Source organism: Eleutherodactylus coqui, chromosome 8 (assembly GCF_035609145.1).
Source record: "Eleutherodactylus coqui strain aEleCoq1 chromosome 8, aEleCoq1.hap1, whole genome shotgun sequence".
NCBI lineage: Eukaryota > Metazoa > Chordata > Amphibia > Anura > Eleutherodactylidae > Eleutherodactylus > Eleutherodactylus coqui.
In genome coordinates, this window is record NC_089844.1 from 15,987,172 (window position 1) to 16,000,711 (window position 13,540).

The 13,540-nt window shown below is 47.7% G+C and overlaps 1 protein-coding gene across 2 annotated transcripts in view; it reads right to left on the reverse strand.

Annotated features, from left to right (window-relative positions):
• Nucleotides 1-3,050: 3,050 nt before the first annotated feature.
• Nucleotides 3,051-13,540, reverse strand: part of ORC4 (origin recognition complex subunit 4) — a 42,933-nt gene continuing 32,443 nt past the window's right edge. For both annotated transcript variants that reach the window (XM_066575185.1, XM_066575186.1), the window contains exons 11-14: nucleotides 10,433-10,541; nucleotides 5,396-5,491; nucleotides 4,542-4,609; nucleotides 3,051-3,297 (exon numbers count right to left, since the gene is read on the reverse strand). In XM_066575185.1, the coding sequence (XP_066431282.1) occupies nucleotides 3,115-3,297; nucleotides 4,542-4,609; nucleotides 5,396-5,491; nucleotides 10,433-10,541 (456 nt within the window). In that variant the 3' untranslated portion in view covers nucleotides 3,051-3,114. The remainder of the gene's footprint in view (nucleotides 3,298-4,541; nucleotides 4,610-5,395; nucleotides 5,492-10,432; nucleotides 10,542-13,540) is intronic.

Sequence of the window (13,540 nt, forward strand, 5' to 3'; positions counted from 1 at the left end):
GTATCGAAGAAAAAAATGTAATAAAACGCGATCAAAAAAGTGATATGTACTCACGAATGGTACCGCCGAAAACTAAACGACGTTCCGCACAAAATGAGATGTCACACAACTATGTAAATAAAACTAGTGCAGCAAAAAGAAAAAAAAACAATATAAGTTTAGTATCGTAGTAATCGTTCCGACCCACAGAATAAAGCTATCAGGTCATTTTTGTTGCAGTTTGTGCGCCGTAGAAACAAATTGCACCCATAGATGGCGGAATTTTTTTTTTTTCCCCCATTTCACTCCACTAAGAATTTTTATTTTTAAGTTTTCTAGTACATTATATAGTACCATTGAAAAATACAACTTGTCACGCAAAAAAACCACCTGTTGCCAGCTACGTCGATGAATAAATAAAAGTTATGATTCTTTTGACCTCTACAACCGCACTAAAGTGAATTCCAGCAGGATGGGTTGATCCTGGTCGCACTGTCCTTGGCCCTCTGGGGCCGGATGGGCAGGAGTGTTCCTGCAGCAGAACTGATAGACGGTGTGTGACCATCAGAAGACGCGGACCAGATGCAACCTGATGATTAATGAGGAGTCATTAGAGTAAGGCTACATTCACACTGGCGAGCGCGGTATCGCACTTGTCAACGTGTTTTTTACCCCGGATCGAGGAGTTTTTATGCAAACACATCTCGCATCACTTCTGGGGAATTGCGACCCTCCGCCGCTTGCATCCCGGTTTTCAAACTGTTGACATGTCAGAGTGATCTAGCAAAAGGTTTGATCAGTGAAGGTCCAACTGCTGAGACCCCCACTGATGACCGCAGAGCGCTGGGCCCCGTCGGCTGTCCTCCTTGCCAGCTCCTCTCTACAGCTGTAGTTGGACATGGAGGTTTGTAGACGTCTTTAGACATCTATAGGTGTCCGTCTTCAGCTGCCAAGAGCAAGAAAGACAGCTGAGGCACACGGCGCCCCCGGGAGCGCCACAGCCCCATCAGTAAAAACTTTTCACATGGCGCTCTGGCATGCCAAATGTTGGAAAAACGTGCAAGTTTTGGACAAAATTGGAAAACCAGATGAGAAGCTTCAGGGCTCCCACAGACGAACACATTAGAAAGTCCCATTGACATTCACGTTAAAAAAGCGCAATTTTGTGGGCGCCCTCAGGGGTCTCTAGAACAAACGGGAGAGAAATCGGTTCTGCAGACCCTCATTTATCAGCAGATTCTTGCAAGTAGAAAAATGCTTCCTAATCTGCTGCGAACAAGCGTCTGCCGACTTGCTTTGTCAATCGGCTCATGTAAGTGTGCCGGAAAGAGCTCTCGCCCTGAGAACTGTTGCTTCTCGTTAAATCCAGCCCAAAATTATAAACATTTTGTATATTTACTCATTAAAAAAATGCACGTTTCTATCCCCAGATATTGCAGGGCTTACGTTATAAAAGCAGGGGGCACCATTCTATCCATATATATATATATATTCCAGGACTAATGCTAGAATAGCGCCACCTGCTGTCTGTACTCGCCTCAAGCATCGTTTCAGGGCGTTCGCTCTCTCTGTTGCTTCAATACAATTACGTTAATTTAATTGTATTAAAAAAAAAAATGTATGGAGGTTTTATGTTCTAAAATAAAATCTCTTAAAACAAGAAGGCTCCCGGCTGCCATGACAACTTAATGGTGGCTCGCCGTCTCATCACAGATGCGGCCATTTGGGAACGCCGGTCGCTGACTGAGCTATTTAAATGGCATTGTGAGAATTGATAGCGGCATTTAAAAGGGTTAACTGCTGTGGTTGGACGGCACGTAAGAGACAGCTTACACTGGCCGTGTGAGGAGCGGGATCAACTCTGCCCACCCAGGATCCGCAAACACGTCCAGGGGTGCTAAGGGGTTAATCAGTGTAAATGCAGAAAAATGTACAATTTTGGGCTGACAATCACGAGACAACCACTTTACGTAAAGTCAAAGAAGCAGCTCAGAAGGAGTGCGCTGAGCCCCCCATAACTAGAACAAGTGGGCTACAGCACTCGTCAGACTGAACACCATGTGGTACATGATCCATAATGGAATCGCCCAAGCATGAAGGGTGCAGCGATCGTCGGGTTTACATGTATAAAGTAGTACTCTGCCCCAAAACATTCTGGGGACACCTAAAATACACGTCAGGTTATGAACAAAAGACCCGCTCAGTGGGATCCTGCTCTCATCTGCGCCAATTCTGGTGTCCTCTGGTGAATGCCAACCAAGCTGTCAGATCTGGGGCTGTAGGTATAAGTCCCACTGCAGGACGTCAGGCCCCCATGCCATCCTCACGGAGTATGACAGTGCGGACAGTAGCTGCTGGAGGTCATCCCGTAGGGATCTGCTCCTCTGATGCTGCAGGTCATCCCGTAGGGATCTGCTCCTCTGATGCTGCAGGTCACCCCGTAGGGATCTGCTCCTCTGATGCTGCAGGTCACCCCGTAGGGATCTGCTCCTCTGATGCTGCAGGTCACCCCGTAGGGATCTGCTCCTCTGATGCTGCAGGTCACCCCGTAGGGATCTGCTCCTCTGATGCTGCAGGTCATCCCATAGCTCTCTGGCAGCTCCTCCCGTTCCTGCAGTCTTGGTATTGGGTTGATGCCCATCTGTCTGGCGCTCCTGGTGTAACGGCCCGTGTCCTACTATCAGATCCAGGCTCTTGTGCTGGGAGACACAGTAAACCTTCTTGCTGCGGCATGTATGGGTCTGTCATCCGGGCGGAGCAGGACTATCTGTACAACCTGATTGGCTGCAGGTAGCGCCTGATGCAGCCCGTAAAGACAAGGACACCAGGAAACCACAGACAGAAGAGGAAATGTCCCCCGTCCCACTTTGGGGGGGTCTTTCTGTCGTCTCCGGCGCACTTGTTCTTACGTATTTGCACCAAAGCAGGTGGAATGGATTCCCAATCACCTAAGTGGACAAATTGACATCCCTGAAGTGGGAGTAGCTTGGGGTTACACTGGGGGTACAAGCCGAAGTGGTGGCAGACAGATTATATCAAGTCAAGGATTTAGAGACACAAAGAGACGGATCTGCAGCACTTGACACCATTTTATAGAAAAGGGAAAAAAAGCCTAAACATTTAGAAAAAGGCGGTTCAGGTGAGAGCGGAGGTCGCCCACTGCCTCACATCAGTCGGACAGTTGGGGTACTTCTGAAGGGCTTCTGAGATCTGGCTGTTATCCAGCAGTAGCTTCATGAGTCGGTACTCCTTCTGTGTGCGGACGGACAGACCTTCCATCGGTCGGATCAGCTCCATCTGCTGCAAATGTTCAAAGGCCTGAGAATAGAGAGCAAAGAAAGGACTCAGCGAGATGCTGGATGTTTACCCTAATCGCGCCATTCTCTCTAAACTCTTCACACCATTACATGAGAACCACCCCCCCACGGTTGGCAGTGAGCCCCCGGTTAGTCTAGTACTGATGACCGGCCTCGTTGGAAGTCGCTCCGATCGCTGGATTTTCCCACCTAATGTGGATTCACACTGAAACTGATCCGCGGAAAACTTGTCACGTGATTTCATGCCGCACTCCGGGGCCACGGGTAGAATTACCATACAGGGAAGGGCCAATCATGAGAGGGCCGGGGCTCTAATAAAGGGCCATTCAATATATTAGCAAGACAATGGTGGTGAAGAAATAACAGTAACCTACTGGAATTAAAGGCCCATTTAGACCCAACGATTCTCGCTCAAAGCCGTCTTTTGAGCGAGAATCGTTAGGTCTAAACGTGCGGACATCGCTCAATCATTGTTATCTTTCAGCTAGCTGAAAGACCACGATGAGTCTCATCAGGACCGCGCTGAGTTATCAGTGGGATACCACTGATACTATTGTTCTGGATACACAGAACTATTGGTTCTGCATACACCGCTCGGAGTGCTCAGCTGTATAGCAGCTGAGCGCTCCGAGAAGACAATAGCTGTATGCAGAAGACAGCGCTCCAGCTGTGTTCTGCATACAGCATGAGCCTTCATTTACACACTTATGCAAAGTGAACGCTCAAAACTGTCACTCAAATTTTGAGCGATCATCTTGCGGTGTAAACGCACACAACGATTATCGCTCACAAGATGTATTTTGAGCGATAATCGTGTCTAAATGGGCCTTTACAGATGGTCCACAAAAAGGCAAAAAACAGCAACTTCCTCCACATTTGCTTCACACTCGCTGTTTTAACAATCCATTTACTCCCCACTACAGCGGACGCCTCATTGAGAACAATTCGGCAACTCGTTGCGGCTTCGAAAGAACACAGTATTGTAGCCAAGATACAAAGTGATGGTGAAAGGAGGGAAGATAAACCCTGCGGTACAGGTGTGAACAGCGGAGATCTATTATTGCGGCTCTCGGAAAGTAATTAGAAAGGCCCGCGGTAGAGAAAGTCAGTGAGACCCAGTGGTGCAGCTCACAAGATGCCCAGCAGAGGGCGCAGCGCTCAGTGCAGCCTTGTACTGTGTCTACTAAAAGCTGCAGCGAATAGAAAGAGCAGAAATCCTCACTGACGCCCCGACGGACATCTCACCTTCAGGATGACGGGTTTTTCAAAATTATAGACAGAATGCGCTTTCCTCTGGACAAATTTCTGAAACTCTAAAGAACAAAAAAGAAAATGTTATGAGGAGTACCGGGGGAGGGGAGGGGGGGGGGGGGAGGGGCGCCAAAAGTATCGGGTCAGGCTGGAATTCTTGCATTTGTCCAACTGGCAGATAACAGGCAGACTGTTATCTATATATAGAAGTGTCACCTCTCAGTGTAATCCTGCCTGTGATGATGAGATGAGGGGTTTACTCTACAGAACAGGAAGTGTCAGACTATTATTAGGCTTAGTGGTCAGTGTGCAGGGAGGGGAGGAGGTGAGCTGTGACATCACCTATTGTGAATGGTGGATCCTGTGTCATCTATATATAGGCGACACATCTCAGTGTAAACCTGTCTGTGATGTCACAGCGCACTGCCTCCCCCTCCCTGCACAAGTAACAGCATGCTCACAATACTCTTTCATATAAGTTAATGGATCCACTCCTGCCTGTCTATGAGCTTGCTGTAAAGCATATTTCTAAATGCTGTTAACAGTAGTTCAGGCAGGATGGCCGCCCCCGTGGTCATGTACAGACAAGAGAGTAAAAAATCTACAATGAGAAAATAAACAGATTACAAAATGGAAAATTTACTGGTTTTAATTAGTAAAAAATAAATATATAGGCAATACCTCCCCTTTAATATTGAGAGGGCCTTACAAGGCTTTACCCCATCCTAACTGTTGCCTATGGGGGGTGGGGGGCAGCATTGTAGCAAGCCAACTCCCTTTAATGGTAAAGGGATGTAGAAGAAAGCTCTGACAGTTGGCAGCGCCCGTGGATGTAAGACAGATCTTACCGTTGTGCACCATCTGGAAATTAAAGGGCTCCCCGCTATAAACGTCTTGTAGGTGTTTCATAGCGATTACCAGACACATTTCCAGGACGGACAGACCTGCGGATGGAGGAGATTAGCGCAAGTCATGCAATTATTCATCTAGACCAGTGGTCTTCAGCTCCGCGCCCCCATTAGGTATTGGGACGGTGGCCAGCGCCCCCCCAAGCATTATTGGTTTACACCCGGTCAAAGTTTACCTTGTTTACAAAGCTAAAAGTACTAATTAAAATACTGAATACTTTTTTTGGAAAGTTTAACAGATTAGCATTAATTGTGGAAACATCTCTAAAAATTACCAAAGACGTATTTTAGTCAATGGGTTAATTGTGGATACAATAATAAAAGGGTTTTATTGCAGAAGATGACTTTTTTTTGGAAACAAGCAATAATATCTAATTATCCTTCGATAGAAACGTACAAGTATAAAGAAATTACAAGAAACACCTTAACCCTTAATGGTCAGAAGACTAATTAAAATGCAAGAACAATGAAATTCGATCAACAACAACAACTACTTGGGCCTGATGAGCGGATGCCAAATTTCGTGATATCTGAGTCTATCTTCGTCAGTCGCCCCTTACACATATCTGAAGTTTGTTTCTGGCTTTTGTCAAAAGCTGCTGAACCGCCCTGAAGCCCCTCTCCACTAGGTACGTAGATGGAAAAGCTAACACGAGCAACTTAAAGTGGTTGTCCCGTGAAAGCAAGTGGGGTTCAGCACTTCTGTATGGCCATATTAATGCACTTTGTAATGTACATTGTGCATTAAATATGAGCCATACAGAAGTTATTCACTTACCTGCTCCGTTGCTAGCGTCCTCGTCTCCATGGTGCCGTCTAATTTCAGCGTCTAATCGCCCGATTAGACGCGCTTGCGCAGTCCGGTCTTCTCCCTGGTGAATGGGGCCGCTCGTGCCGGAGAGCTGGTCCTCGTAGCTCCGCCCCGTCACGTGTGCCGATTCCAGCCAATCAGGAGGCTGAAATCGGCAATGGACCGCACAGAGCCCACGGTGCACCATGGGAGAAGACCCACGGTGCATCGTGGGTGAAGATCCCGGCGGCCATCTTGGTAAGGTAAGGAAGAAGTCGCCGCAGCGCGGGGATTCGGGTAAGTACTAAACTTTTTTTTTTTTAACACATGCATTGGGGGTTGTCTCGCGCCGAACGGGGGGCCTATTGAAAAAAAGGGGTTGTCCCGCGCCAAAACGTTTTTTTTTTTTAACTTCCTGCCACAGGACAGGATAGGAATTCTTCACTTCCACATAAAAACATTCATAGCACATTGATGGAACAGTGCTTGGGCTTCTCTATCGCGTTTCAAGTCGATCAGCTGCTCTTGTAGTCTGGGATGAAATTCTCCTGCGTCTGCTGAAAGAGGATTGAGCATTTCAAGGGTACACAGATCATGAAACCTAGTTTGCACGTCTTCTTAGGCTTGTTTGAGGTGTGAGCAAAAAAAGTCTAAGTCTGCATCTTAAAGTTGGTCTCCGTCTTCGTGTGCAATTTCTTGAAGACTTGGAAACTGACAGCTCACATCGACTCAGGTTATTGGTAGGAAGGAAGAGATTATACGTTTAGCCTTAATGAAATTCATTTTGTCTCCTTGTAGCTTTGTGTTGAGTTTGTCAACTATGTCTGTGAGATAGGCAATGTCAAGCCATCGTAATTCGATTGCATCACAAAGGCTTGGGTCAATCGGCCGAAGAAACTCGACTACTGTGTCAAAAAGTCTGTAGAAGCGTCGTAAGCACTTTCCTCTTGACAGCCACCTCACTTCGGTCTGTAGGGGGAAGACGTTCGAATTCTTCGTCATGGTCTGGACAGAGCTTGTGGAAAAGACTTCCATTCAAAGTGTGAACTTTGATCTTGTTAACCGCATGATGCTCTGCGCTATGTAATTAACGCAATCTCTCGCATAGGTTTAGCAACAAAGCGCTGCCGATGGATCACACAGTGGACTGCCATTACACCAGGTATAGCAGATATTAAATAAGCTATAAATCCTCGATATCGACCAATCATGGATGCCGCTCCGTCGGTTACACAAGTACATTTGTTAAAGGGATGATTATCTCTTGGAAAAATTCTTCCACGCTTTTGTATAAAGAGGAGCCTTTCGTGGGTACTGGTGTATCTGGAGACCTAGTGATGGGTTGTAACCGCCCACAAGATACTGATTAGCTGCCTGGAGCAAGGTCCTAGCAGCGTGGGGACTGAGGTTTGCCTGGGATGGAGAGATACTTTCAGTTTTAGGCTTATATTATTAGCTGTACGTGCTTCCATGTGAGAGTGGCGGGGGAGGGGGGGCAGTAACATGGAAGCATTTACAGCTGAAAATAGAAGCCTAACACTTAAACTAATCCTTACCCTCCTTCCAACACATCACTAAATCCCCACGCTGCTAGGACCTTGCTCCAGGCAGCCAAGCGGGGCCGGCGTTCGGTGGAGCAGGGAGAAAAGTGACAGCGCCAACATGGGATTCCCCTGAGCCATGATTATGTGGACGCCGGTTGCGCTCAGTACACACTCCCCATGCTGGTAATCAGTGTGCCTGTGCTTACAGTCCTGATGGCTCCCCGGCAATGCAATGTTCTCTGGCCCTCCGCTGTGCTGTAACTCCTCACCCCCTGCTGCTGTCCTGTGCTGACAGCCGCTCTCCTGCACTGCTCCGATCCTCCACTGCACTGTCACTCACCACCCCTGCCGCTCTCCTGCACGGACAGTCTCCGGGGACAGTGACCGCAGCGGGGGCCGGCCTGCGCTCCTGCGCTGATAGTTTCCAGGGACAGTGACAGCAGATAGGAGCTGACAGTCTGTGGGGTCAGCCCAGTGACAGCAGCGGGGTTTGGACGGGAGATGCGAGCCAAGACCCAGAGATGGGCTGCATGGTCGGGGACCGCAGATCCTGCAGCCATCAGCCAATCAGCAGTAGTGGGCGTCACCTGGCCCTCCCCTGTATGTCAACCTGCCTCAGCCAGGTCTTCACCCATTCTTATGGTGGAGACAAGATACACCAGTACCCCTTTCGTGTCGGTGGTAAAAAGAAAGGGGAGTGGAACTACACCAGTGAGGGAAAAAAACAGCAGTGTTTTTGTTTTCCCTTTTTGTTCCTTTCAAGGGGTGGTTCTATCTGGTATAATAGAAGGAGGTGCGTGCAACAAAATTCCAGGTGCCGCCAAATCAGTAACTGCGCAACCGATAGCGGTTGGCCAGCAAAAAGATGAGTGAAGGAAAGGGCAAAAAAAACCTTTTTGTTTTAGAAAAATGTGCACATATTAGAATAAAAATGTTGTTTATTAAAATAAGATAAAATCCAGCACAAGTTAAATTTCTGGTAAACAACAGTTCCTCTACTACCTCTTCATTCCTATTAATGAAACAACGTAAGTTAGCAGCAATGCTTCATTGTCTAATATTTGACTCGTCAATTTGCGTTCCACCCACAATCCAAGACCATTACAAATTCTGTGTTCTTTCCCACGTTCAAAAGTGTTTCTTCCACATCAGCAGCCATCTTGTCAATTCTTCTTGAAACTGTGTCATTACTCAGTAACCGGTTTCACCATGGCACACGTGTCAGGCCCCAGCATAGTACTGACAATCTTTTTAACTGCAGGTAACACAAGTGATTCCCTAATAGTATGTGATTTGCCACATTACGCTATTAATAAAGAGACTTTATAGGAAGCAAGGAGGCCTTTGTCAGCATTGAGAGCAGATTTTCCAAATAGCTTGCCTACAGTGCTGCGGTTCTCAAACTTTGACTTAACCTTGGGAAAAAAGCAATAGGCTTACCCACTTTGTCTGAATGCATTTTTGCAAGGTGATCACTCAGTCTTGAAGGCTTCATAGCTTCGTTTTAACATGCCTTTTCACAAACGAGGTACAAGGGAAGCTCTCCGTTTGTAGAAGGGATGAATCCATATTTCAAGTATTCATTTGAATATCGACGCCATTTCTTCTTCTCAGCCATCTTTATAAAGTACGCCTCAACAATGCACCGCTTGTGTTGCTCTATGATATAATGATGTATGACTTTTATAACGTCATGACTCCGCTATAGATCAATCACACTGGATAACCTAAAGAACAACCTAACCCGCCGTATTCCATAATGCCACTGATTGGCTGTAACTTTCAGTTCTATGGGTCTCTGGGAGTTGTAGTTTATATCAGTGTTCTGAAAAGACACTTGGCGTCCACTAAGACTACAACTCCCAGAGATCCACACAAGTGAAAGTTTGAAGCGGTTCCAGCCAATCAGCGGCATTATGTAATACAATGGGTTAGGTTGTGCTGTAGGTTATCCAGTGTTATGAAGTGTGATTGATCTGTAGCGGAGTCATGGAGTTATAAAAGTCATACATTATATGATAGAGGTGCGCAGGCTGCACACAACTCCCATTACAAGTAAGGGATTCATATGGAAATAATTGCCTCCAACTTTGTCGGTTTTGGATTTCACCCATTGTTTAGGGACGGATTATCAACGAAAAACGAGGTTTCACTACTAAATGTTTAGAAAAATGTAGTTACTAGACAGGGGGAAGGCGGGGGAAGCAACATAGCAAAAACAGAACGCCCCCTACCACCCCCTCTATGTTCCAACGCCCCCCCTGCTGCCCCTCTTCGTTCCACCGCCCCCTTGAGAAGTAAAAACACCCTCCAAGGGGCAATAACGCCCACGTTGAAAGCCACTGATCAAGAACATGAACAGAGATGCAGACTCTGCGGATCTGTGGTTTCATTACTTGTGGACTACCATCGCTTCTGGATCCAACTAGTGACCGATGTGAGGTCACATGACGTGCAGCTGAATGACTTCATTGCAAACGAGTACAAAAAGTGCGCAGAAACACATTCTTACGGGTCGGGAAAGGCGTTAAGTGTAAGCTTTCCAAATTTAGCTATTTCTGCCGACCTGCAATTCCTTCTCGCACCAGCAGTTTACATTTCAGCAGCGACATTTCTTGGGCCAACAAGGACATCAGGACTCACCGTGCAATATATTTGCTTTAGAATCCAGGCTGCGGAGTCTAGAAGCTTCCACAAAGTCAGCAGCATTCAGATGAGGATGAGACACGTTCACACGACACAGGGCCAGGTGCTGTAAAGGCAAATCACAAGGTGCAAATCAGCAACATGCTCTAACGCAGAGGAGATCCATTTGTTCATATTGCACCCCAAATAGTGACCTGAAACCCCCCAAATTTATACACTCCTAATGCAAAATGGGCAGCGTGGCGGCTCACACTGCAGCCTTGCAACACTGGAGTCAAACCTGACCAATGACAATATCTGCTTGGAGTTTGTCTGTTTTACTGGGTTTCCTTCGGGGACTCCGCCTTCCACCCACAATCCAAGACCATAATGATTAGCGAGGAGCGAAGTTTCAAAAAGTTTTGTTTGGCTGGTTTACCAAAACGTCGAAGGGAGGGAGAGCCGTCGAAGGGAGGGGGAGCCGTCGAAGGGAGGGGGAGCCGTCGAAGGGAGGGGGAGCCGTCGAAGGGAGGGGGAGCCGTCGAAGGGAGGGGGAGCCGTCGAAGGGAGGGGGAGCCGTCGAAGGGAGGGGGAGCCGTCGAAGGGAGGGGGAGCCGTCGAAGGGAGGGGGAGCCGCCGAAGGGAGGGAGAGCCGCCGAAGGGAGGGAGAGCCGCCGAAGGGAGGGAGAGCCGCCGAAGGGAGGGGGAGCCGCCGAAGGGAGGGAGAGCCGCCGAAGGGAGGGGGAGCCGCCGAAGGGAGGGGGAGCCGCCGAAGGGAGGGGGAGCCGCCGAAGGGAGGGGGAGCCGCCGAAGGGAGGGGGAGCCGCCGAAGGGAGGGAGAGCCGCCGAAGGGAGGGAGAGCCGCCGAAGGGAGGGAGAGCCGCCGAAGGGAGGGAGAGCCGCCGAAGGGAGGGAGAGCCGCCGAAGGGAGGGAGAGCCGCCGAAGGGAGGGAGAGCCGCGATGCGATTACACACGTGTGCTGCCGCTACCTACATTTCAATGAGACTGCTGGAAACTGCTGAGTGCGTGAACTCGGCCATCTTTGGCAGCCCCCCTGTAACTGCTGCTCCATTCACACAGAGACCTTCAGGACCCTCTTACTCAGGATTGGTAGGGGTCCCAGTTTTCAGACCCCCATCCATTAGAAAGTTATCAAGATTTTAGATGGTAAGTGATAACTTACCAAGTTTTAGCAAACCTTTTTTGGGATGATCTGTTGGGGTTTTGTGTGTTTTTTATACTAACTTTTAATGTTCATATATTTATTTTAGGATAATTTTAGATTTGTTAAAGTTTATAATTTGATTGCCAATTGCGATTTGTATATTTTATGTTTAATTAGGTCAGTTCTACCCCTTTGTTTAGTCCATTTATACATTCAACAGCAATATTTTTTTATATACCTTGTTTCCCCAAAAATAAGACACTTTCTTATACTAATTTTTTCCTCAAAAGAGGCAGTGTCTTATTTTTGGGAGGTATCCTATAGTTACCCAGCCGCCGACATCTGTGTCCCTCGCGCTGGTCCCCGTGCTGCTGCAGTCCTCAGCGCTGACAGGATTCTCTTCTCTTGGTAACTGGGCTTTGAATACCCCGCCTCTGGTAAGCACTGTGATTGGTTCATCGAGTGCTGTCTCTGATTGGCTGGTGCTCAATACAATCACAGGCGGGGTATTCAAAGCCTAGTTAGCAGGAGAAGAGAACCCTGTCAGCGTTGAGAACTGTAGCCTGCAACAGCGTGGGGACTAGCGCAAGGGACACAGACGCAGGCGGCTAGGCGAGTATAAGCAATAAGGTAAAAAAAGCAATAATCACCAAGCGGACGGCGTCTGTGTCCCTCGCGCTGGTCTCCGGCACTGTGGCAGGTTACAGTCCTCAGCACTGACAGGATTCTCTTCTGGTGACAGGACTTTAAATACCCTGACTCCGGTAAGCGCTGTAATTGTATCAAGGACCAGCCAATCAGAGCCAGATCTCGATGTACCAATCAGAGCCGTTCAGTGATGTCATTCACTGAATGGCTTTGAATGATCCGAGTGCCGACTTTGATTTGCTAGCACTTGAACCAATCACAGCACTCTCTTACCAGAGGTGGGGAATTCAAAGCCCTGTTACCAGAAGAAAATCCTCTCAGCGCTGAAGACTGCAGCTAGCAGCAGCGCCAGAGCCCAGCACGAGGGACACAGACGCCAGCGGCTATGTGAGTATTGTTTTTTTCTTTTTAACCTAGTTAGGGCTTATTTTCGGGGGATGGCTTATATTTCAAGCCCCCGGAAAATATGTGTAGGGTTTATTTTTGGGGAAACACTGTAGTATATATACTGTGGGCGGACAAAAATATGGCAACACCGTATACAATGCATGGGATTTTAATTATTAGCACTGAGCTGCCCTTTTGACCCCTGCTTGGCTGAGAGCTTTCCTGTCAGATTTGTGTTTACTTCACCTCTTGCTCTGCTCTGGGGGGTTTTGGTAGCCAGCTGGTACACAGCAGCTGAGTGGCTTAAGCCCCTGACCAATGGAACCTTGTTGCTCGGGAAGATATTCACTTGTGTCATATGACCTGCACTTAAGTTACATGGGGTTATAAATCATATTTCAATAAGACATGTAGAGACCGATTATAAGGCACGCATTTCGTACGGCGTTTCCATTCTTTTTGTCCAGACCCTGTATATTTTATATAGTATCCAATGTAACTTGTAATTTTTTGATGTTTAGATCAATGGTTTTGCTTGAGAGACCCCTCTATGCATTCCAAGGTGAAACACATGGAACTTCCTGCCCGGCCCCCGGCCAAGTCACATACTGATCTCCTGTCAAGTGACTGGGCTTGTGGAACTATATGGCACCCTACATAAAGGATTTCTATAGAAATGAAGGGAAGCTGTTCAATACTTTTCACAGTGCTGTTGTAATATATATGTTCTCCTGAGGAAGGGGATCTGTTTTTTACTGAATCAGAGCCCTCCTGAACTTCCCGGGGGTGCAAGAGGTTTTTCTCCCCATCTGAGTAGGTGCGCGTTTACTAGTAAATTACCAACCACTTCTGACCATCTATATCGCCCCTGCCGGTTGCCCCTAAGCGCCCCGTTTTTCTCCTTTTATATCTATGCACTGTGTTG